This window comes from Falco naumanni, chromosome 7 (assembly GCF_017639655.2).
Source record: "Falco naumanni isolate bFalNau1 chromosome 7, bFalNau1.pat, whole genome shotgun sequence".
In the NCBI taxonomy this organism is placed as follows: domain Eukaryota; kingdom Metazoa; phylum Chordata; class Aves; order Falconiformes; family Falconidae; genus Falco; species Falco naumanni.
Window position 1 is genome coordinate 7,694,717 of NC_054060.1, and position 23,648 is coordinate 7,718,364.

Sequence of the window (23,648 nt, forward strand, 5' to 3'; positions counted from 1 at the left end):
GGTGGATAGCATATGGCTGATAAGTAGCACTTACGGTAAGGAGCTTTAAAAAAAGGAATAACCTGAGAGTGGCTGTAACTTGCAGGAATTCAGGATATCTCACTTGTGGCTGTACTGAAATCTCTATTGCAGCTGCTCTTTTTATATCCTTTGTCCTTTGAAATGCCTTGCTGTTAGGGTTGGGCTCTTATTTATTTATTTCTTCCTCTCGGCAGCTGCAGTGCTCAGACTAGTAGGCTTAGAAGCTAACAATGCACTGCCTGCTGCCAAGAAAGGAGGTATTTGCATTCATTTTCACTTTCTTATTCTGAGTACAAAAAACAAATACCCCCCCTACAGCCCCACTGAGTCCTGCCTCCCCTGAAATGTAAATACATGTGCCAATACATGATTTAGAGTATTTACTAGTGGTGTGTTACATGCATCAGCTCACCAGAACGGTGTAACAGGTAACAGAAGTGTCCCTATTCTGTAAAACAATGCAGTTTTCCAGTAATCTGGAACAGCCATATTAAAACCAAACCAAACCAAAAACCAACCCCCCAACAAACAAACAAACAACCTCCCCCCCCAAAAAAAAAAAACCCAAACCACCCCCCATCCCCGGTAATAGATTTCATAGCAGTTACTTAACAGATTATGTCTGATACTTTAGTCATGTAGGTTTTTTTGAATTGTTTTCTTTTTTCTCAAAATTGCAAATTGTTTGTACTGATTGTATCAGGAGCTGTCTGTGTACCAAAGAGGCAAATGCTTCACCTTTTTTCATCCTTTTAAGTGATTCTGATGACAATGCAAGAAAGAGGAATGAGAAGCTTGTTTGACTTTCCTACAAGTGCAGCCTTTTGTGGTGCGGAGCTGGGTAGTGGGGTGACTCCTGTGTGGATCTGGAGAGTTTGGGGTGCATGTGGAGGCTGTGCTACGCCGTGCACTCCCTCTTGCTGGCAATCTTAGAATGGGAAACAAAGGGGATCATAACCTTTCTGAATGTGGAGCTTGGGAGTGGATTATGAAGGCAGCAATTTAACTAAAGGGACATAATTTAGGGATGGGGGAAGGAATGAGAGAATCCCAGAGACTGAAACTCTAGGGGTTTTATGTTGTAACATACTGACTAAAACAGATAAAAAATAAACCTATTACTGTGACACTTGGTTTTGTGTGTGCTCAGTTTTTGGTAAGCCTCTCGTTATTATTCAGAGCACTGCACAGAACTCCGCTGTGCCATCTTTTTTTAATGCATTAAATGATCTACAGTGTGTTTCTTTTGTGGTGAAACCTCATTGCTTCAGCATGAGGAGCGCACAGCGTACATGTGCCTTTGTTTAATTCAGCATGTTTCCCTCTTTCAGTACTGGAAATAGGACATTTTAGTTCTTCAGCCACCACTGCAGCAAAGCGCTGCATTTCTGAGAGCGCGCGGGGCGATAGGAAAGGGCAGGAAAGGCACACGGTGCATCGCTCACAGGTGCGCCTTTTGCATCTCTTACACATGCAAAGCCCGTTAGCTTTTTGTGAGCAGCTCTCACAGCTAGGTGCATCTTGAAGAAATCACACCCAAGGAAGCTGATTTCTGCAGTTTTGAACCGGCCCTCTCTTCTGTACAGTTTGTGGTTGGTTTTTCGTTGCTTCCTGAAACATCAGTGTAAAGAGTGGGAGGGCTAAAGAGAAAAAAAAAATAAAAATCTGCTAGTACTTGTTTAGAAATAGCAAATAATCTCCAGTTGGAATTTTTATCTTGCTGCCTTTGTGGTGAGAGAGGTAGAGAAAAGACACTCGAAAGCCTACAACAGCATAGCCTGTAGGAGCTTTACAGATTGATTCAGAGCAGAGATTTGATACAGGGTAATGAAATCAAATGGCTTAAAAGAATCTTTTATTGATTTTTTTATGGAGAGAAATCTGTACCTGCAGAATCAAACTGAAGTTATGGTAAGATTTGCCTTTAAATTTTGCTTTGTTTTGTGCATGTGTGCTTTTTAAAAGCACTTCCCCCTGCCCCCCCCCAGTGCCTTGAATGGCTGCTTCTGCTTCCTTTTCATTTTAAGTCCGAAATCAAGAAATGTGTGCTGAAAAGTTAACACTATGAAAACGTTCCATCCTATGTAATAACGTACTGGGTAGATGCGCCAAGTTTTGAACAGATATTTTTAATGAAGATCTGCTGTGCTACCTTGGTTTGATTTGGTGTGGGGGCGGTGGCTGTCCCCTGCCCGCAGAGCAGGGATGTGCCTCATGTGATGCTGCTTCAGACTCATAAACAAACCATCACGTGGCTGCACAGCCCTGCAGAGCGGCGTGCGGGCAGGGATAGACAGCGAGAGCATTATCCTTATTGGATTTCCTCTCCGAGCTGGTGCTGATTTGAATGTTTTGGACAGAGCGGTGAATGAAACAACACAAGGTGCCTCCTCCCCCCAGCCTTTTCCTGTTTGTTTTTTTTTTTTCTTTTCTTTTTATTTTCCCTTCTCAGTTGTGAGGTTTAGGATGCACAAAGAGTCACTGAACCTGTAAGAAGCTTCTTAAATGCAGGTACTTGCACTGCAGCCTGCTTTTCTTTTGTGACAAAAATACGTTAGCATGAGCAAGCACTGTACGCTTACAGTCACATGGGGTAGTATGCAGGTGCACATAAAATAGTTATTATACGTGAGATTTTAAAGAGTTTTGTTCCATGCATCTCATTTTTTTTCTTCCTATTTAACCCATTTCTTTCGCATTAGTAGAGGTTTTATTAAAAATGGATTTCTCTGTTTGCTGGCATGTAGTTCGTTAGACCCGCTGTCTACTTGGTGGAAGCCGCAGCACTCTGGGTGCGAGGTGATTCTTTGGACCAGTCTGCTAACCTTTGTCTGGGAAGGATTGGACTTCACAAGCATTTCTCTGAAAATGTAATTATAGCGCAGTTTCTCTGTGTGAAGTCTTTTGATTTACATATTACAAACGAGTAGCATACTGCCCATAAAACAATATAGGCTGTAGTAATTCACTAAGAGCGTAACTTAGATCATGAGATCAGACTTACAGCTGAATACTACTTAGTTGTAAACTTCACCTTTAGATACTGGAGCTCAGCAATCCTTTAGTTTATTGGATATGTGTCAACATTGCTGATTGGCCAAGCTAAGCCTGATCTAAACCAGCAAAAACTAGATGCGCACTTGTGTGAACTTTGTAGCTTCTGGTTATTGATAGGGTTGCCAGTAGACTGCATTGACGTTTGGGAAGTACCAGGTTCACTTTATTAGTGGTTTGTAGGGAATAACTCATGAGGTTGGATTTTTAGGAGTCTGGAGTAGGGAGGAGGCTTGAGGAGCGATTTAAGAGCTCGAGGAAGAGACTGCAAAGTGTACAAGCTCCTGAAGGATAATTTAGGCCAACAGGGGAGCAGGGAAAAAGCTCATGTACAGCAGGAGATGGTGGAGTAAACAGCATACGGTCCTCATTTATCCAGAGATGAGACAGATGTGAGCAAAGCTATACACTGCTGCACAAACAAGATGAAATCTGAGGGAATGAGAAGCTGTCCAAGGGGCTTGTGGACTTGGAGGTTTCTTTCAAGTTTAGCTTGGCAGATTTCACACTACATTTAAAAAGATTTTGGTTTCCAGAGACATTGCTATGAAGTTATTTGTGCTGAGCCTATTCTTTTTTTGTTATCCGTTGCACCAAGAACCAGAAGATGCTTTTTAAAATTGTCTTTTCTCGGAGGTACTTAATGCTCAGGAACACATTGACCTGGTAGTGTCATTCCCTAAATGATAATTTTCAAGCCAGATACATTCGTTAATCTTAAAAAAGGCTGTTTGGAGAAATCTTCCCAGTTAATGATGCAGATGGTTTGGACTGTGTCCAAAGCTGTGCAGCTGTGGGCAGGTCACATAGAATCCAGGTTCCTTATTTATGCCGTGGGTGAAATCCTGTCACTTCACCACTAGTGTGTCGAGTAAGGCAGACGAATCTGCCAGTGACTGCAGGGTACTTTAGTGTCGTGGCTGAGAAAATCTGATAGTGATTGACGCTGGTTGTGTAGTAGAGGTTGTATCAGACATTGATCAGCGGAGTTAAGTGGGGACCAGAGGTAAAAGGATGGGACTGAGATGATGGGAGTCATGTGTGTCTGAAGGTGGCTAAACTAACGCTGTGCATACGTGTGTCCATCCCACGATGGAAGAGGCCACCATCTCTCTCCAGTGAGCACAAAAAGCAGGATTAGATTAACCTTTTTTTTTTTTTTTTCCCAAGTGCCGAATTCGGCAGTGATACCTCTTAAAAACAATTATTGGCTTGAAGTTACTTTGAAGACACTCTATGGGGTAAGCATGTAAACTTGCCCAGGTGGCATCGTCTGCATCAATGACTTAAACCAGGAGAACAAAACAAATGAAACCATGTTGTTCAAAAAGTGAAAATAAGTTGTTAAGCCATTTGGCTTACTATATAAAAAACCCTCCAAAAACCAAAAGCCCTTGAGTCAAAATATCAAAGATAGAAACTTTTGGAAGAGATACCTTGTGTACATTTTCTTATAAGAATCCCAAGATTCTGTTTTACATCCCTTTCACTAATGCAGTTTATAATACTCCTTCCAGCGAAATCTCACAGTTAAGTGACATGGTGCTGGCTTGTGTGGATCTGTCATGTATCACTGTAAAGCCGTTGGCTCAGTACTGTTTTGTCAGACAAGTGTCACTTCTTTCCATGCTGAAGATGTTGATAATTTGTTGTCACCCTTTAAAGTCTGTAGAAGCTTCACTGGAATATCTTAATGGTTTGTCACAGAGGACCCAACTCTGATACTGTAAAGGTATTCTACGTATCAGGCTAGGCTGTGGTCCACTGTTGGTAGTTACTGCCGTATCCACTGGTAGATTTTTTTTTTTTGCAAATATCCCCCAAACAAGCTGATTTTGAAAATAATTTTTAAAAGGTAATCTGACTTCTGCTTTGTCTTTTGTCTGTTATGTACTAACAGCCTGGCAAGGAAATATGTGAGCCCCTGGCCCCCTGAATAGTGTTCTATAATCATGTACTGAAGTCTGTAATTCAGGACTTGTTATATTTTAAAAGAAAATTATTACAGTCATGTAGTGTCAGGGGCTTTTGCATATCAAGACTTAACAGCTGCCTGCGTTATTAAATCTTTTGCTGTAGCCTTGAGTAACTGGTCATTTTTTACTGCATCTGTTTCCCCCCTGCTTTAAAATGGGTGTCGAAAACAACCACTCTATTAGATTTCATGCTTTGTAAAGCATTTTGAGAACTGCTGATTAACAAGCACCGTACAAATGTGAAGTATATATTTTTCTGTCACTATGCATTTGTGAAGTTTAATTTTTAGGAACCCCAGCCAAGAAGCTGGTATTAGTAGGTAGGAGCTATTTAAAACCTAGGAAGGGGAAATGGAAGGTTTGTCAAAGGAACTATTGGTTGAAAAGCACTTCCCAGGAAAGGTATAAATGGATTAAAAGTTTCCCTTGTGGGGAAGGACATGATGTGGGGAGGAGGGAGTAATTAGTCAGTTTGGAGATCCATCTGTAGCAGTTAATCCTCCAGCGCCAGCGTGGCCACCAGCTGATACTACATCCTTAGGGATGATCTCTGAGAAGCTGCTTTACTTTCTATCACTTTAACAAGCTGCAGTGCCAAGTGCATCAAATGAATCTGAGAAATATTTAAGCTGAAATATGTACTAAGGGTAGTAGCTAGCCCGACCCCCTTATTTTTCCGCATGTCATTCCTAATTCATAAAAACTAAACCACTGAAACCCCTTGAACTTTGTGCAATTATCTGTTGCTCTATAATTTGCAATTTAAATGATACTTCTATGGATTTGACTGCAGGCAAAATCAGCTGTTCTATTCCCATCCAATGTAACGCTTTTAGTTTTGGGGGTGTGTGTGGGACATCCTGGAATACTAATTATTTTTTCCCCTCCCTGTTTCTTGTTTCATAACTATCAACAAGCAGGATTTGCTATTATTTGGTACTTCCCTTTTACTGTTTTTTCAATGAAGATTCTGTCTGTAAATTTGGATTTCTGTGATTTTTATTTTTTTTATATCAGTGTGATTTGTAAAGTGTGTTCAGGTTAGTGTTTGCATAATTACAGAAAACTTAGTATTTAATGCGTATGGAAGTTTAGGCTCATATAACTGCAGAGGGGGCAGAGTCTTCCCTGCCTGAAGTAGACACAGATCCATTGTTTCATTTTGCAGTTGTAAACATTGAAAGAGAAATCTTTTTTTCTTAATGATGGAATTGGAAATTGTTTCTCAAATTGAGTGCGATCTGATGGCAATACTGCGTTGTCCCCCTGCGGCTGCCCAAACCCAGCCACTGCTGGGCTCATTCTGTAACAACAAGTATCTGGACCAGAGGTGGCAGTTAACTTTGTCACAGTACTTTTCGGTGTTAGCGTTAAATGTTTCTGGGATGATGCCGTATTGATAACTCTTAGCACAGCCAGAAATATTTTGTTCTTGGTCTGCTTTGTGTGTTGTAAGTATACATCTAGAGAGCTTACTGAATGGCATGGCTGGTGTGTTAAGAATAGTTCGGTAAAAGGAGGAGGATGCACTTCTGTGTAGTAAAAAGACAGCGTAGCATCATGAGCAGTTTGAAAATGGAAAGGATGATGCTGCTTTCACCCACTTGACCTCTATAACCAGAGATATCTGCAGATATTGGCTCAAGGAGACCCGTAACTGGAAGATAAGGTTATTGCCATCTTGTTTATTGCAGTATTATTGAGAAATAAAGCTTAAATTCATTAAATTTTCTGTGTGTAGGTGTCCTATAAATCTAATAATTTCTAGGGTAAATGAGGTTGTGAGAAGTCTTTACAGTCAGTTTGGGGTCTGCACATTCTGCACGAAGAAGCTGTAAGAACTTTCATTACTGAATTGTATAGTACATATTTGTTTTGGGAACCTGCATCTTTTCATATCCATAATACTAGCCCTGTGCAGAATATATTAAATGCTTAGTGGGATTTTAACAGTAAAAAATAATTCTAAAAACTCTAGAAAAGGGTCAGTCAAGTTAGAATGCTTTTGTGGAAGAACATCTGTACTTTAATTACTGGAACATAAACGTTATTTTTTAAAAAATATAAATATTTGGAACCTGTTTTTCTTATAATTTCAGAAGATAATACTAAGCTTTACTGTATTTAGTTCTTCAAAGACCTTTTTATAATTTTCCTCCCAGATTTTGACTGAAGAAAATATATTCCATATTTAAATCTTTCCCTCAAAGTGAAGTGAACTTTAGCTTCTTGGGATAAATTTAGATCATTTTTCTCCTTGTAAAGTAGGAGGACTTTTTAATAGCTTTTAAAAGTTTGTCTTGTGTTATGGGTATGCAAAGTGACGGAAAGCAATTACACCAGTAGCATTACTGTTTAGATGGTGAGAGTACGGATTATGTTTTTTTCTTTGAACATCTGACTCACCAGAGTTGTCCGTTAATCTTGACAGCTTTATTGCAAAGCAAAGAAAGCGGCTGAATAAACTGGGAAAAAAATTGCAGCACTACTGCCTACCTGCAGCAAAGACTGTGACTCTGGGATGAGAGGGAAGGAGAGGCGGGTGTTCCCATTACGTGCCTTTGAGAACTGGATTTGCAAATGGTGCCACTTCGGGAGGCTGGGGCCGTTGCCGAGATGACTTCCGCCGCAGCATGTTGTTTCGGGTTGTTGTAATTGTTTGCAAAATGTGTTTGGCGGCTCTCCCCATGCCAGCACTTGTTCTGAGCATAGGTATAATGTGCAAACAAACCAGACACCGCGTGCCATGAGGGTTTAAGGTAATGTTTCCGTGTTGCAAGTATCTGTGTCTTCAGGTGCGGTGTGTTACTCCGCTGAGCTTTCAAAGCAGCAGCTATTTTGGGTGAACCAAAATGTCTCTTTGTTGACCTATGCCATTTTTTTTTCTTTTGAAATCTCATTTTACTTTATAGGGTGATTTAGGTGACTTGTCTCTCTCTCACCTAGAATTTTCTAAAGACAAATCTATTTTGCTAGAGCAAAACTTTCTCAGTTGAGTTGAATAAATTTAGCCATTGTGGCCACTTGTTTCTTGGTAATGTTTTTTTTTTTTGGTTAGTAGGTATGGAGGCTTTATCATCTTACACATAATTCAGACCTTTCTACGCTTTCGTATGTGATGTGCGGAGATTCCCAGATACATTGTCCTGAACTTGAATGTGGTCTGACTCCCGCTCTGCACTGGGCGAGGGGGTTGTGGAAATGACCTGAGTGGTTAGGTGGAGGCTAGAGTACAAGGCAATGATAAGGAAAGAGAAAAATGTTCTCCATGCTTCCTTTCCCTTTCAGTGCTGGCCAGTACTCTTTCTGCTTTCTTTCAATTCCTGGTTTGACAGAGTCTCTGGACTTTCCAAAGCTTCATAGGAAGAGTTGTGGCTTTTTTGATTTATTTTTTTTCCTAATTTTTATAGCTCAAATACCGTAATTATTCTAACTCCATGAGAGTTAGACCCTAATCCCAGCCACCACAACATACTCTGAATTTGAAAAAATCTGCCTATGTCTATCTGCTTTCTGTACGAATATTTATTTATATTGAACATACCTAGGACCTGCAAATTAGAAAGAGTTTCTGTGCCTCACAGGTGCCCAGCACATGTTAAAAATCCATTGATTACAAGGTGCCTCTTATTATGACGAAGTCTTAGACTTTTCTTTGTTACCCGGCGAGGCATTTTTGTTTAGAAGTTGAGATGTAGTTGTGTGATTCTTGGGCAGACCTTAAGACATCCATACAAATTATAAGTGCCACCCAGCGCTCGTTTGTATGAAATCCATCTTTTTCCTCATTTTGCTGTATTTGTAGATACCTGATACAGTCTCTTTCTCTGCTGCCCGTTTGAGGCCTGTGGTGTACCAGCATCACTGAACACTGCGTGGTCTCGGGTGGATTTTGGATAAAGTTTGAGGGTTTTGTCTCCTTTTGTTTTTGAGAGAGCGACGAATGATCTGTTGGACTTTGCTGCAGTGGTTTGGGTTTGCCTGGTGCTTCTGGCGTGTCTGTAACGTAGGTGACTGACGGAGCTACTCAGCTAAGCATCCAAGTGCCTTGGCTTGCAGGCGCTGCTGAAATAAATAGGGTGTGTAGCAGTAGCTGTATGGTTTGGGCTGTAAATGGACCTGGGCTGTAGATGGTGTATCAGGAGCATCGATGCACAATCCGGTGCCAGTTAGGCATGTAATTGCGCAGAAATGGCCTCTAATACCAGTTTCAAGAAGAGCTGCCAAAACCACAGCGCTCAAGGCCTCTCCCTCTGAGTTCGGCCAATGCCGGAGCAAAACAGCCCCCAGCTTGTTCCTCCGGGACACAGGCCTGCCTTGTTAGGAAATCGGTGAAGTTTGGGAACCCACAATACCTCACATAGCTCTGTGTACAGTAACGGAGGGTGGAAATAGGGCCATAGGCATGAGCAACCAGACGAGTTATAAATATAGAATACTCTCTCAATTCCAGTTTCGTTAGTCATGGGAGGACAGTGAGAGTTTTATAAACTTATAAGGAATATACAAACAGTTCTGAATTTAAAATAACTCTGTATAATTTTTTTAGTGTGTGAAAAGAATATTCTTTTTTGAGACCATCCATGTAAGTATCTGCTATACACAGAGTGTAAGGATCTGTGTATTTATATGTTCATGTGAATGTGACTTGAGATGACAAAAAAAGGTACCGGAGGAGAAAAGTGTAGCTCAAACGTGCCAAACTCTAGCAGAAACAGAGTGGGAAGCAGCGTGCTTTCCACTTTGTGCCAGTATCACAAACGTGAATCCCCTCTTTTTCTTTAATAAGTGCCATCTGATGCCGTCTCCAACTTCAGAGCAGCTGGGCAGTATTGCTGAGCTGGTTTTGCTGCAGGCTGGAGCCCATCGGATCCAGTGATACAGCTCACCTTGACTGTCCTTCCTATAAATAAATAAATAAAAATGCCTGATACTCCCTAATCTGATCACAAATCCTTACTACGGGAAAGGATTTAGAAAGTTCGCAGCAATGTTGTTATTTTTTTCCCAGTCATACTAACAGGAATTCCTCAAAAGCATGTGTATGAGCAGAGACAATTCACATATCTAAGTATTAACTCCGTGTGTTTGAGTACATGGCCAGCAGTGATGTCTATGTCATTTGTCCCCCGAGTATATCGTGCTGTGTGCAGTTTCTGGGAGGTGGCATAGTCAAGCATGGTTTTCCTCGTTCAGTTTATTTTATAAATGTGTTGGAAGAACTGAAATAGTTCCATCTCATAAAGGAGGATGTTTGTAAAGACAGTGGACTAAGTGCAGTCTGGACAACATAGTATCATCCACTGAGGTTAGAAGAAAGTACTGAGCAAGCCTATGTCCTTTTCCCATCAAGTGCATCTCACTGACCCAAGTCACTTCTTTCCAGTGTCTTTTACTTCAGTTGCTCCAGTCAGTCCTTTGCTTGGCTTGAGCGAGCTGAGGATTCGGAGCTGCTGGATGTGCAGCAGTTCGCTTGGGACTTTTATTGGGGCCGCAGAGATGTCCAGTGCCTTTGGAGCAGGAGCATCCTTGTGACTTTCAAAGCAGGCTCTGCGACTCGGCTCAGCCTTTTCTACCCACAGAGCTGTTCAGTAACCCACAAGCAAACAGGCAGCCATTGCAGCAGTTCTTGTTTGTTGGAGATTGAACCGTTTAGGATGGAGTTACAAATTCCTGTCCAGGCAGTTGATGATTTACAGGCTATGAAAGCAATTTGCATCGAGTCTGAAAAGATACTCGATGTTTTCCCGTGTCCCTCTGAAACACTTCTATCCACAGTTGTGTTGTATGAGTAGAAACTAATTGTAATACAGATTTCAGGTCAGTTGCATTCCTTCTGCTGTCCATGTTGTCTGTAAATTTGTTAAAATGCATTAAGAGGTGGATTAATGCGCAATCTTCCAGCCTGCTTTTGGGTCCTCCCAACTCAGGCACCTGTATTCCCTCTGTGTTTATAATTAAGGAATGATTTAGAATGAAAAAATTATTTCATGATTATGAAAACCAAGGAAAGAGCTCACCTTTTGTTGTGGATCTGAAGAGCACAACCTTCAGTAGCTGTCAGATTTGTTTACACTCTCTTCTATTTCTGGAAGTCATGAAGGAAATACTTTGTTTAATTGTTTTGAACATAATTGCCTGAATATTGTTTGAGGTGATGTTGATCTTAGCAGGATGCCTTCACTTGGAATGCGCAAACATCGTAAGTGATGACGTACTCCGAGACTTACTAGTCTGTAATTTAAAACAAATGCACCCAGGTGTGACTGATAACTGTCCAAACCATCAGTGTTCTTGTATCTTGTTTTGCCCTTCCATTGTAATTCTTTTCTTTTCTCAGGTTCCTGGGTATCTAGATCTTAATCTTTTTTTTAGTGGGCTATCCCACTAGCAGGTGAACAGCTTGAAAAAAACTTCTCTGTGGTGAAATATTTTCCATGTTCTTGTTCTTTCTGGCTGTTCCCTTCAGTTTTAATCATTTTCATGATGAAAACTTAACAGGTTTTGTTGTTTGTTGTTAACAGGGGTATCCTAGTTGGAGATGAGCAAAATCTTTTTACATTTTCCCTACTGTATATATTGTAAACAGTAGTTTTACCAAAGTGCTTCCAGCCCCTCTTCTCTCTTCATTTTTAGAGTAATTAGCCTTCGGCTGGAGCAGTGTTGATGTCTGCCTCTAAGACGAGCATTATGTTTCATTGCTTGTGCCAGCATGGTTAAGCCTATTGATGGGCTTAATGCATAAATGCAAAGGGCATTCCTGAAGTGAAGCAGGAGTTGAATCCCTCTGAACCGCTGAATGTTTTTTTTGCCCAAGATTAAACTGTTGTTATTCTTCAGCATTAAGAGAACTACGGAATTTAGGCCAGCACGATAAATGTTATCAAACTGTCTTCCTCCTTCAGAATAAATCTGGAAATGTGAACAGTATTCTTCCTCCAGCTGGAGTTTTGCCAGGAGATGACTGACCAGCACTCCTTGCTTGCAGTATATTAATTAAATCCTCTAAAGCTTATTTCCTTACACTTGCAGCACTTGGAAGACAGGTAGATTAAATCTAGCTTTAAGCGACAAGCAGCAAAGCCCCAATATATTGCTCATAATCTGAAGCAAAAAGAAAAGTCGTTTGCTTCAGAGCTATTCTGCAGCAGCTCTTTTCTTTCCTTGGGTGTTACTGAAGAGTTCAGGAACTTTACTTGCCCTTTCAGAAATGTGAACAAATTTGTGAGCGTTCGTGGTGGGTCAGTGCAGTGGATGGGGAGCAGCTTTCACCGCTGTGGGGTCACCCTTGCATTCCTGCTTTCACCCCCACTGGCATCGACATTACTGTTCTGATTTGCAACTTCCAGTGGGAAATTTCCCTTTTTGTAGAGGAAATATTTCTAGAACAGTGCAGTACTGATGGTAAAACATTCCCAACTGATTTGTTTACCTAGCGTTGAAGATAGAGTAAAACTGGCCTGAAGGCCTGATAGATGCTTGTGTATATGCCTCAGCTGGGTTTGTTTATGTACTGAATTCATACTGGTGGGGAAGGGACAAAATGGACTTGTTTTTTTCCTCTTTCTCTCCAGTGCCAGCTGCAATGATGCCAGTCTGGGTTGTGCTGAGCAACAAACTGCTTTGAAAGAGAATGCAATTTGTGCTGCCTAGGTTTGTCAATAAGTCATGTTTATTTGCACCTTCCTGGTCGTTAGTATTACGCATTTTGGAGCAAATGGAGTAACTGTGCTATCTATCGGTTCCTGTTGACTGTGCTCTTAAGGTAGTTGTTTTCTTCACTTGGGTTTCCATTTGCTCTAATTTTGGTGCAATGTGAATAGCTGTAACGCTGCTGGAGCTTTTAGCAGGGTTGATTGCTTCACTTGCAGAAAACCTGAAGGGATGGGAGGTTATACAGTGCTAAATAGTGTCCCCACGTCCTCTAGTTACTCTAAAGAAAATGGTTTTAGTACACATGTTGTTACCTGTCTCATCTGGGAAGCCCGGAAGATGTTTTGAGGTAACTTCTAGGGGAAGGAATGAACGATAGGTGGCCAAAAGAGGGGGGGTTGTGTGATCAAACTCCCGTGTATCCAACTGAAACATGCTTTGGGTCGCTTTCATCGTTGTTTTAATGGGCTGTTCTGTTGTTTTCAGCAAGGAAGGGGAGCTGCAGGTATGTTACGCTGAGGCATTTGTGTGTTTGAGGGCTTACAAACCATGCCGTGGGCTCTGGCTCCTCGGGGCCGTGCTGATGGGTGTGCTGGTCTGAAATGCGTTATGTACTGAAACTGTTACGAGGGGAAGGGAAAATGGTAACGGAGAAGGAAAGAAATTGTAAAACTGGAGGGCATGGAGTACCTCACCACGACGTATGTCCTAGCAAAGTGTTTCGTTGAATGATGAACGATTCCTCTCCGTTGCGTAGACCGTACCACATCTGGTGGCATCTTGAGGGTCTCCAGGTGCTGAGTGGTGCTGGGCTTTCTTCTCCTAACCTGCGTCCCCTCCTTTCTTCTGCTTCCTTTGCTCGGGACTCATCTACAGGTGCTTCGATCTGAGCAGTTTGATCCAACTGCTGCACAGCTCACTATGCAGGCATTTAGTGTGGTGGTGTTTTTCAGTCATAAAGTCCTGAAGAAAGAGATGCAAGAGTAGATTCCTTTATCGATTTTTCATAAGTTGAGCAGTTAGTGGACTGATGTCAGGTTGGGCAAATCTTCTGAGGTTTTTTTGAGGCTGTGGATGTTCCATCACACCTACCCCTTCACTTACGGGATGCGGTGTACGGTATCTGTGACAAACTGAAATACCAAGAAGCAAAAGGCCAAAGAGCTTTCTGTGGAAGCCAACCACATATAGTTAAACTTCAGCTGTATTTGTATTGTGGCAAGAAAGTAATTCCCAAAACAATTTCGGAATAATTTCAAGGTCCTTGGAAAGATCTGCCAGACAAAAATGGGATGGTAGTGATTAGGATGTAAACACAGAAACACATGACTAGTGCGATGATCTCAAGTCAGAAGTAGCTTGTAGACTGTAGACTTCATGCCGCCTTCTTGCTTCTTGGTGGAAGTTTGTATAGACCTGTCCAAACAATTCACTGGTGGGCATGGTTGTTACGTACTAGGGGTTTAAAGAGGAAGGAGATGATCACTTCCAGGTCCTAGTATCGGTGCTGGGTTGGACTGAACCTTTGAGATCTGGCAGTTAATCTCAAAATCTCCCAAAGTTTATGCATTAACTACTAGAAAGCAGTTCGATACAGCAGTGTTTTTTTTCCTTCAGAATTTCACTGAATGTGAGAGACCAAGTTTGAGTGCTGGGGGGAAACAGAAAAGGCAAGAAATGTACAGTTGTTACTATGTAGCTAATGTGTGTTTCTGTAGCAATATAAAGATTTTATACAACTGCTTTAAGTGGTCCTCTTCAGTTCTTTGGAGATGACTTGTACCCACATTTCTGTGATTGGAACACATTTCTGCATGTATTTAATACGTATATTTCCTTATTGCAGCCTTTATTCTGTAGTTATTCGATTCCAGTCCTGGCCATGAATCACTGGAACTGGATTTTCTAAGTAACATATCTGCAGTCTCCCTGTTCTCACAGTACACTGGGCAAGAGATCGGGTCCTGTATAGGCTGTTTGAGCATTTGAAGTCAGCTGTTTGAAGGATCGTACCAAAGTTTAGGCCGTTGAAATGCAATATTTTTAAAATTCTGTCCTGTAGAGGGATTAACATTCCAAAAATGACCGTTTTTTTCTGTCTTTGTGGATAAATTTAGACAGCTGATTGTTTTGGTAGTTGGCTAGGAGAAAACACTCCCTTCCTCCCCTGGTTTCTGCTCAAAACTAGGCTTTTCTTCCCCCCTTTTCTTTCTGAAACATTATTTTATGTGAAGGATGCTCTAAAAAAGCAGAAACAGTATAAAAAATGAAGGATCAAATATCGTTTTACAAGGAGAGAAAGTATTTTTAAAAAATATTTATCCCACACTTGGCAACCTTTTGCTTGCCCGCATGTGACTGGCACGGTGCCATCCTTGGCAGCGGCTGGTGCCTCAGCTTGCCAGAAGTCTTCCTCTTCTGGCTGCGTTTTCACTCCCTGTGACTGATTGTTTATTCACCTGATTTTTCTGTTTCAGCATTGCTGAAGTCATGGCATCTTGGAGATAAGAACACTTGGTCTGTCCAAACTGTACAGTAGCCGTGATGTCAATGCAGAGTGTTTGCAGCAAGCTTTAGCTTTGTGCGCATTTCCAATAGCAGGGAGGTATCAGATGTCAGATGAACTGCCACCTCCTTAGTGCGAGGCTGTCCAAAAAGGAACTGCCGTCAATACAAAGAGATGATTTGTTTCTTGCTTTTTTTTTTTTTTTTTTTGAGAGTTGCGTTTGAGGGTGTCCCAACCTTGCTTTGTGTTTGCAATTTTGGTTTAGCATCTTGGGGATTTTAATTGAGAATAATGAGTTTCTGAGTCAGATTCTCTTGGAGCTCCTCTTGTTTGTAAGATCTTTACATTTGGTTTTAAAGTATCTCCTTTCTGTGTGTGAGGTCTGAATCTGATTTGCTAAGTAAGTGGGCACCTTGGAATGAAATGTGTTGCCTTTTTTTGTGTGTGATCATAGTCTTTTAATAATATTTGGAATATCTGAATTTTGTTGATGAGGCAAGCTTATTTGAAGGAATCAGAAGGTGAAGCACGGATGATCAAAGAAACTACTGCTGCTGGTGTTGCTCCAGTAAATTGGATTTTTTTAGCCACTGCTACTCTTGTAATGTCCTTCTCTGAAGATCTGATGATTTTTCAGTACTTTCACTGCCTAAATGTAAGTGGACACTCGGGTCTAGTCAAGCCACTATCATCTCTTTATTAAAGTCATGAAGCTGCTTTAGGTCTGCCCTTCTCCAGGTCTTGCTTTGACTTCTTCCATGGCTGCCCTCCAAGGTCTCTGAAATTTTCCATTATCTTGGTTAGCTCCATGTGATGACAATTAAGCATTTTTTGCCCTTGTACTTGTCAGCAAGGATTTGTTCAGGGGGTTGGGGATTTTTTGTATGCAGTCATCAGCCTTCATGATCCAAGGCACTGTTGTACCTGGCTGGTAATTTCTGTCCCCAAATGTCAGCCCACTGTTTGCTCATGTTTGTGTCTCTAATGTTCTTGTGGACTAAAGTCAACAAGTTACCGAGCGTATTTCAGGGTTTTCTTTGGCAACAGTGTTTTGGAACATGCATTTTAAATGCTTTGGTACAAATCTAGCAGCCCAAGTAGCACAGGCTGGGAGGGTAGATGGGGCCCATGGGATTGTAGGGCCAGCCAGTGTTGTTTAGTAAGATTTTTGTGATGGGAATATCTGAGGGAAGCTGGGTGTAAGGCAGGTGAGACTTTGTTGTTCACAATGTATCCTACACGCACAAAAGTTCTTGTTCTGCCTCTTCAAAGAAACGGGATACCCGTATTGTCTCCAGGCTGAAAACTATGCCAACGTTAGCAAGAACAGGGAAAAAATAGGACTGAGAGAAAAGCAAGGTTTGCTGAGCTTTTAAAAAATTATCTTTAAAAAGTTTTCAACAGTTCTTTTTAAAATGGTTGTGATTAAAATATCACTGTGGTTTGGAAAACCTGTTTCAGTGATTGCCTTTTTCTTGTGAACTTGTGTATCCTTCTGTACTTCAATTTATATTACTGTAGACGAGAGTCAGCAGATTTACCAGGAGATGCAGGGAATCCTATTTATGTAGCGGACTGTTCATGAATGGCAGAGACTTCAAGGAAACACAGTAGAAAAAGACTGAGTTTATTTCATTCTTAGAAAAAACTTTTGTATTCATCTCAATACTTAGTGTAGCAGCATTTGTTTTTTAGCACATAGTCTAGACGAAAACAAAAAGATTATGTCATTAATCAATGCATCTAGCAATGAACTTTGTGGAGGCATCAGGGATGTGTTTGTATTATTTTTCTTAGGGCTTTGAACTGGGAATGTAGCTACCATGTGAAATCCGAGTTCTGGCACCCGCTCAGAACACCAGTCCATCTGCTAGCAAGGCACACTGATTTATTTATTTAATTTTTAATCCCTTTGTAGTCGCAAATGCAAGTAGTACTGTATATCTTAAGGTGAAAGGCAATTGATGAAGCCTTACTAAGGTGCATTGGGGCAGGCTTTGCTCCATTGCAGGTTACCATTGAGAAAAGAATATTCACTTAACATGCTTGTTTGTTCTCGGGTAACAGTTTGGTGCATATGTTGTTTTCATTTTCATGAAGAAAAAAAAAATGCAGCCTCTTTACACAATCATTATTTAGCAGTGATTTCCTCTGCATTCCTGCTCTCAGTAGTCTTAGAAGTAACTGGGTCTGCAAAAATTCTCTTTAATTTGGCCTGCATGTGATACATGTGCTACCTGGGCAAACCTCAGCCATCCTCATGCTGCCACCTTCTTGTTTCCATAGTCTCCCCCCTCCGCCCCTCTGTGATATTCTGCCTGGTTTCACTCTGAAAAAATGACTGTACAGGTACGGAGCAGTAGCGGTAAGAGCACAGCTGTTGGGTTATAATGGCAGTATGTGCAAGGAAAGGGCTGCAGGGATAAGTAATGGTTCTTGTCTAGTTGGAAAAGACAGATGAGCTCTTGGGCAACTTCAGTAGTATCTTCTCACGCAGTAGACCTGCTGCATTCAATCCAGTGTATCCAAGCTGTCTTGAATGCAAGCCTCTTGTGTTAGCGATGTGCAGCTACATATATACAAGTAATAGCACTGTCAGATGTTGTAAGCAGGTCTGCTGACGGTACTTCATAGCTACCTGCTAATACAGGCTCTTGGGTTACTTGGAGACTGTGTGCAGGTGGAATTTCTTCCACAAAGCTTTTCTTAGCCTTGGTTGTGTAAGGAGAACCCAGCTTCCTACCCAGAAGCTTGAACTTGCAAGGTTGGCAGTTAGGGTTAAAAAAAACCAAAACCAACGAAATGAGTAAAATTAAGCAAGATTAATGTAGAACCATTTTGATGGGAGAGGGTCAAACTTCTCCGATGGCAGTTTTACGAGTCCTTTTCAACATGGGCACTACCTTAAAGCTGGCAGAAAATGGCTTCTTACAATCAAAACGTGGTGTAGGATGTCTAGGTCCTGACGCAGCGCAGAGTTTGGGGGTTTTGTGTTATTTTTTAAATTACTACTTAATAGCACTGTCAGGCTTATTTGGTCCTGTCTCATGATTGTGGTGCTCTGCTCAACAGCACTGTAAAAACATACTGGAAAGCCTAGATCTTAGTTATGGGAAGAGGAGGAGTTCAAGATTTTAGGGTGTTTAGCCCTGCGTTAGAACGACACTGTAGTTAGTTGCAAACTGAGCGATAAATTGCAGTGCAGAACTTTTCATAAACATTGTCTTTCTCTACAGGCTGGGCTCTGCTGCTTCTGTGTTCATTTTGGGCTATTAACTTCTTTGCTGCGGTGTTAACTTCTTTGCTGGTTGTATGCTTTTTGCTCAAATTGTTCAGTTTAAATGTCTTGTGGTGCTTTGCTTGGATCTCACTATAGTTGTACTACTGAAATTTTGTTTTATGCTGTTATTACTGGTACTGTGTTTTAGCTAAGTAAGAAAGTGGAAAACAGTTACTTAATGCAAACCAGATTTCCTATCTGTGTTTGTTTACAGAGCCTCTGGCACACAAACTCACATGGCTAAAAGGCCATACAATGCTGTAATCAAAATGTTGTTGTTACATAAATATAATGCTGCCACTTCTTTTGATGTAGCGGTGGTTAGCTTGTCTGCTGACAGTTCTGCTCTTTGTTCATATCTTCCAAGCTGAAATGCTTTCACGTGAAACGAATGTCTCCATAAGTTTGCACCCCATTTTTTTTTTCCTTCCTTTCATATTTTGTTCTCTGAACCCAGAAACTGGGGATAAGGCAGAATTCTGTTACACTCTTCAAGGGAAAATAGTAGCTCCATGATTCCACAGTATTTGATGTGTACCATCTGTACTTTGTTAAACCTCATTTTGCATACTTAAGCAACATTGGGATGCTACATTGGGGTCAACCTAACCATGTGTGCTACAGTATAGCAGTGCTTTATTGTACAAGTGTAATTAAGTAGTTTAAAGGGAGCTTGTTTTCTTGCCAGTAAAAGACCAATTTGAAGTACAAATAGGAAAGACAAGAAATGCTTAGAAAGACAGTAAGTCAGCACTAGGGAAAAAAAAAAAAAAAAAGAAAACACCCACAAAAAATCCCACCAAAAAACAGCCACCAACCCAAACAAAGAAACTTCCCATAATACTAGGGCTATGGAGCAGATTCCAGTACTTGCCTGTTTCCGTTATCCTTATGTTGGTCTTGCTTCCAGCAGTTTTCCTTATTATTTAATTGTTTTATGTTATAAATTTGATTTGAGGAAAAATTATTTTCAGGCTACTAAAACTGAGAAAAAGAGAATTTAATTTGTCATTTTTACAGGAGTTGTTCTTTTGCAGAGATACTCTAGAGCCCAGGGAGCGAAAGCATAGAGTTGTATGGGTCAGGGTTTTCGCTTTGGTGCCGTTCACTTTATTTAAGAGCTGTTGTTCATGCTACCTTGCCTTCTGTCTTGTAGTGTGCCCCAGCTCATGTGGCAAGCGAGCCTGCACAGACCAAAATGAGTGTTGCCATCCCGAATGCTTGGGGAGCTGCACGGCACCCGACAACAACACCGCTTGCGTGGCCTGCCGCAATTACTACTACGAAGGAGTCTGCATGCCCACCTGCCCTCCCAACACCTACAAGTTCGAGGGCTGGCGCTGCGTGACTAAAGAGTTTTGCTCCAAAGTCCCTGCCACCGAAACAAGTGAATATGAGAGATTTGTGATTCACAACGATGAGTGCATGGCAGAATGCCCCTCTGGATTCATACGCAATGGGAGCCAAAGGTAATGCAGCTTCTGGAAAGTCCATTGGGTTTTGGGAAAGTTGTCACGTTTGGGTTTTTCCACCCCTTGTTCTGTGGCAGCTTATGATGCAAATTATTGCGTAGATATGAGAACATATGATGGAGAATTGCATGATTTCCTGGTAAAGGCTTGCTTAGGCGAATTCACTGTTGAAAGGTCTGATTGCCTGTGGTCCTGGGCGTTAGCAGTTGCCCCTGATTCTTCTGAAGGACTTGCGAAGGTCAGTGCAATGCGGAACCAGATCTTCAAGTAGACAATAGCAAAATCACGGCGAAAGCCCTGGAACACAAGGTTGGAGGTTGGCTGATGACCATTATCACACAGAACAAACCATAAGGAGTTATCTAGCTTCGCATATTATTTGTTTTATGTGTGCTTGCATTTTAGACACATCCATTCTTCAGCGTATTTAATTTTACTTCCCTTTTCTCACTGTTTTCAGAAGATAACAATGCTGTTTTAAAAGGGAGCAATCATGTAGATGGTGACAAAAATAATGCAGCAGCTGACAACATTATACAGCATAATTTCTTGTGAGACTGTCACTCATCTGCTCTTAATTCTAGCAGTTGGAGTGATGCATGCGTATGATTTTCCTCTTTTGTCAGTGGTTTAAGCAAGCAGCCTTAGTTGCCTGTTGACCCTTGGAAGTCATAGACTTTGAGTAAAGGGTAGTGCGCTAAGATTCACAGTGCTTCAGTACTGTGCTAAAAAGATGTCCTTGTAGGCTGTTCTAAGATGCTGGGGTTTTTTTGATAGGCCGTTGTGATGATAACCAGCACCGCTTGTGTGTCATCAGTCATTCTGATCAAATAGTAAGGCAATCTCTGGTGGATATTTGAATGTAAGCACCTTAACATTGCCTTTGCTCAAACGCAGATATTCACCTGAGGAATTTTTCTGTTGTCATCTACTTGAGGTTGTAGTGCCAGCTGTTTGAACCGCTTACGCTGAAACGCATGGCCATCCTGTCCCGGTGGTGTGGTGTGCTCTGCTGCAAAGATTGAAAGGAGCTGTAACTCAAGGCCAGTGAATGTTTTGTTCCCAGAGGTGATGCTAACAAATAGTTGTGAATGGAAAGCATTTCCAGCATTCTTTGTACGTTTAGCTGAATGCCTTTTGCTTGTGTCTGCAGCTTTTAGTGGTTTATGGCACGTTATAGTACAGGATTTTGAAATAGGAGCTTACTACTAAGAAAAGGAGGCATCTTTCTTGTATTTTTTATGCATGAAAAACTTGTTATCAATTTACATGTTTCTTTAAGCCTCAGAAGAAAATGGGTTCAGTTTCTTAAAGAATAAATAGTAAGTCCATGTTCATTACTGTTGTCTTTGGAGCTGGGTTTGGGTTGTTTTCTTTTTCATTTCTCCCCTCTGAAGTGATAAGGTGGAGTAGGTAATAATGAAATACAAAGGACAGTACTAGAATAAATTGAAAAATAAAAGTTATCTTAAATCGGGAAAGACATGTACCACGAGGGGTGATCAGAGGGCATGTTTTGTGCACACATGAAGTGTTCAGTTTTGAGGTGGGTATGCAGACAGTATAATATTGAGCCTTTAAAAACGTGTTGTAGCCAAAGTCTAGGCTGGCTTGAGTTCTTGTTCCTTAGGTTTGACCACTAAAAAATACTTAGGAATGCTTGTAAGTATAGAAGCAGGAGAAGTGATCCTGTGCTTCAGTGTTTCCTTCCAGCTTCTGGCGATCTGATTTCTGAGTTCAGGGCTGTGTCTGTCGTCGTGTTTTGTAGTCACTAGCGGACATGTTCTCTTGCTGCCATCTGTATAATCCATTTTGAACCTGCTTAGACTTCCAGCCTGTTTCTCCCAACTCCTGTTGAAAATTACTTTTGCCTTGCATCAAGATGCATCCTTCTGTTTGTTTAAACTTGCTGCTTTAATACCTCTTAAGTTATAAGAAATAGTGACTAAATCACTGCTCCCTTTTTCCACGTCATTCATGAATGAACGTGTTGTGCTCCCACAGTTTTCTTTCCCAAGTTAGAATGACCAGGAGTATGGAATTCCCTTGTGCTGAGCTTCAGATGTTGGTTTAAGGGCACGGAGACAAGCGTCATAAGAACTTGAAGAGTATTTTCCCATCTCCGATTCCTGGCTGGCCTGTTTTTGGAGACTGAGCCTGGATTAGCACGAAATTTCGCAGCACCCTGAGGCTGTCTGTATAAATGAAAATGAGAAGGGTGGTCTTTCTGGGTATAATGAAGTTAGAGTAAATGCACAGATGCAAAGGTGCTGGGTTTTACCTGAAGTGCCTTCAACTTTGGAAGGACCACAGAGCCATTCAGAAGCTGGCAGATGGTGGGTATGGGTCCATTCGTTCACTCCTGTGGTGCTGTAAACAGGAGCTGTGATGCACCAGCCCCTCTGGAGTCGATCAGCCACGTGTACTATGTTACCTGCAGCCCTCTGGAGAAGCGTGGTAACTTGAATTCTAGCTTGAAGGATTTGTCTTAAGCTTTAGAGGGAAATGTCTTTCAAAATTTAACTCAAAGCAGTCTGTGGACTTAGAGTTGGATATCATTGCATATTTTCAGTCTCCCTTTTTCTCCTAACAGCATGTTCTGCAGCCCTTGTGAGGGGCCTTGCCCCAAAATATGTGAGGATGGGAAAACAAAGACGATTGACTCCGTCACGTCAGCACAAATGTTGCAGGGATGCACAATTCTGAAGGGAAATCTGCTGATTAACATCCGTCGTGGAAGTAAGTGGTTACCCTCTCTTTATGAACCTCTGATAAGGCTGCTTTTAATATTTTTCTTTTTATCTGTCAGCATAGTGATAAGAACATTAAAAACTCAGCAAACTGCTGTCCAGCCCCATGCAGTACTCCTGTTTGGTTTGGCCCGCTGACTGTAGCACCATTCTCCAACGTGCGGATGGAATAGGGATTCAGCTACCAAGTTATAAGGCAGTGAAAGTATTTTTGTTGGGGGTTTTGGCAGGACAGGGAACCAGGATTAGGCAGTGAGATGAGCAGTAGTCCCAAAGGAATAATAAAGGCCTAAGAAGGTGGAAAAGTTGAAAATCCTTGCATCTGGGTAGGTAAATAACTCGGCTGCAAGTAGGGCAGGGCACTGTAAGACTGCATATCCTCCCCTTCCAAGGCAAGGTGTGGTGTCTTGCTAAAACATGGAATCCAGAGTGCTGAGAGCTCATATAAAGCCTAGCACTGTGCCTCTGGATGGTCATCGTTGGCGAGCAGGCTACCTTTGTCACATGTCTTGAACAAGCTCTGGATTAAATTTGTCAGGGTAGTGATTCATCAGTCAGGGAAGTGTTGACAGCTGATGAGCTCTTAAAAGCAGAGTGAAAATCACTGTTAGTTTTTATTGGAAATGTATCTCCCTATGGAACGTCCCTTTTGGTTTCATGAATAAGGTTGAAAGATTGAGATATATTTGATTCCTTTTCTCCTGCTGAATGAAAATTTCAGGGTTTAGAAACAGCAGCACGTGGATTATTTCACTCATGGTCCCACTCCTACAGGTACAGTCTCCCCTTATGAGAGATGTTCAGTTACCTGGGGCAAGTGTGGGATATTTTTTATTAATTTTTGAAGTGTTACCTTAGACTACTGAAGAGCATCAGCTTCCTCCCAACTCTATTTGGTACAGGCACCAACCACTGGCATTTGGTAATGGGGCTTTC

General features: G+C 41.5%; 1 protein-coding gene across 2 annotated transcripts in view; it reads left to right on the forward strand.

Annotated features, from left to right (window-relative positions):
- Nucleotides 1–23,648, forward strand: part of IGF1R (insulin like growth factor 1 receptor) — a 195,635-nt gene that overhangs the window by 124,384 nt on the left and 47,603 nt on the right. For both annotated transcript variants that reach the window (XM_040599601.1, XM_040599603.1), the window contains exons 3-4: nucleotides 19,647–19,959; nucleotides 22,556–22,701. In XM_040599601.1, the coding sequence (XP_040455535.1) occupies nucleotides 19,647–19,959; nucleotides 22,556–22,701 (459 nt within the window). The remainder of the gene's footprint in view (nucleotides 1–19,646; nucleotides 19,960–22,555; nucleotides 22,702–23,648) is intronic.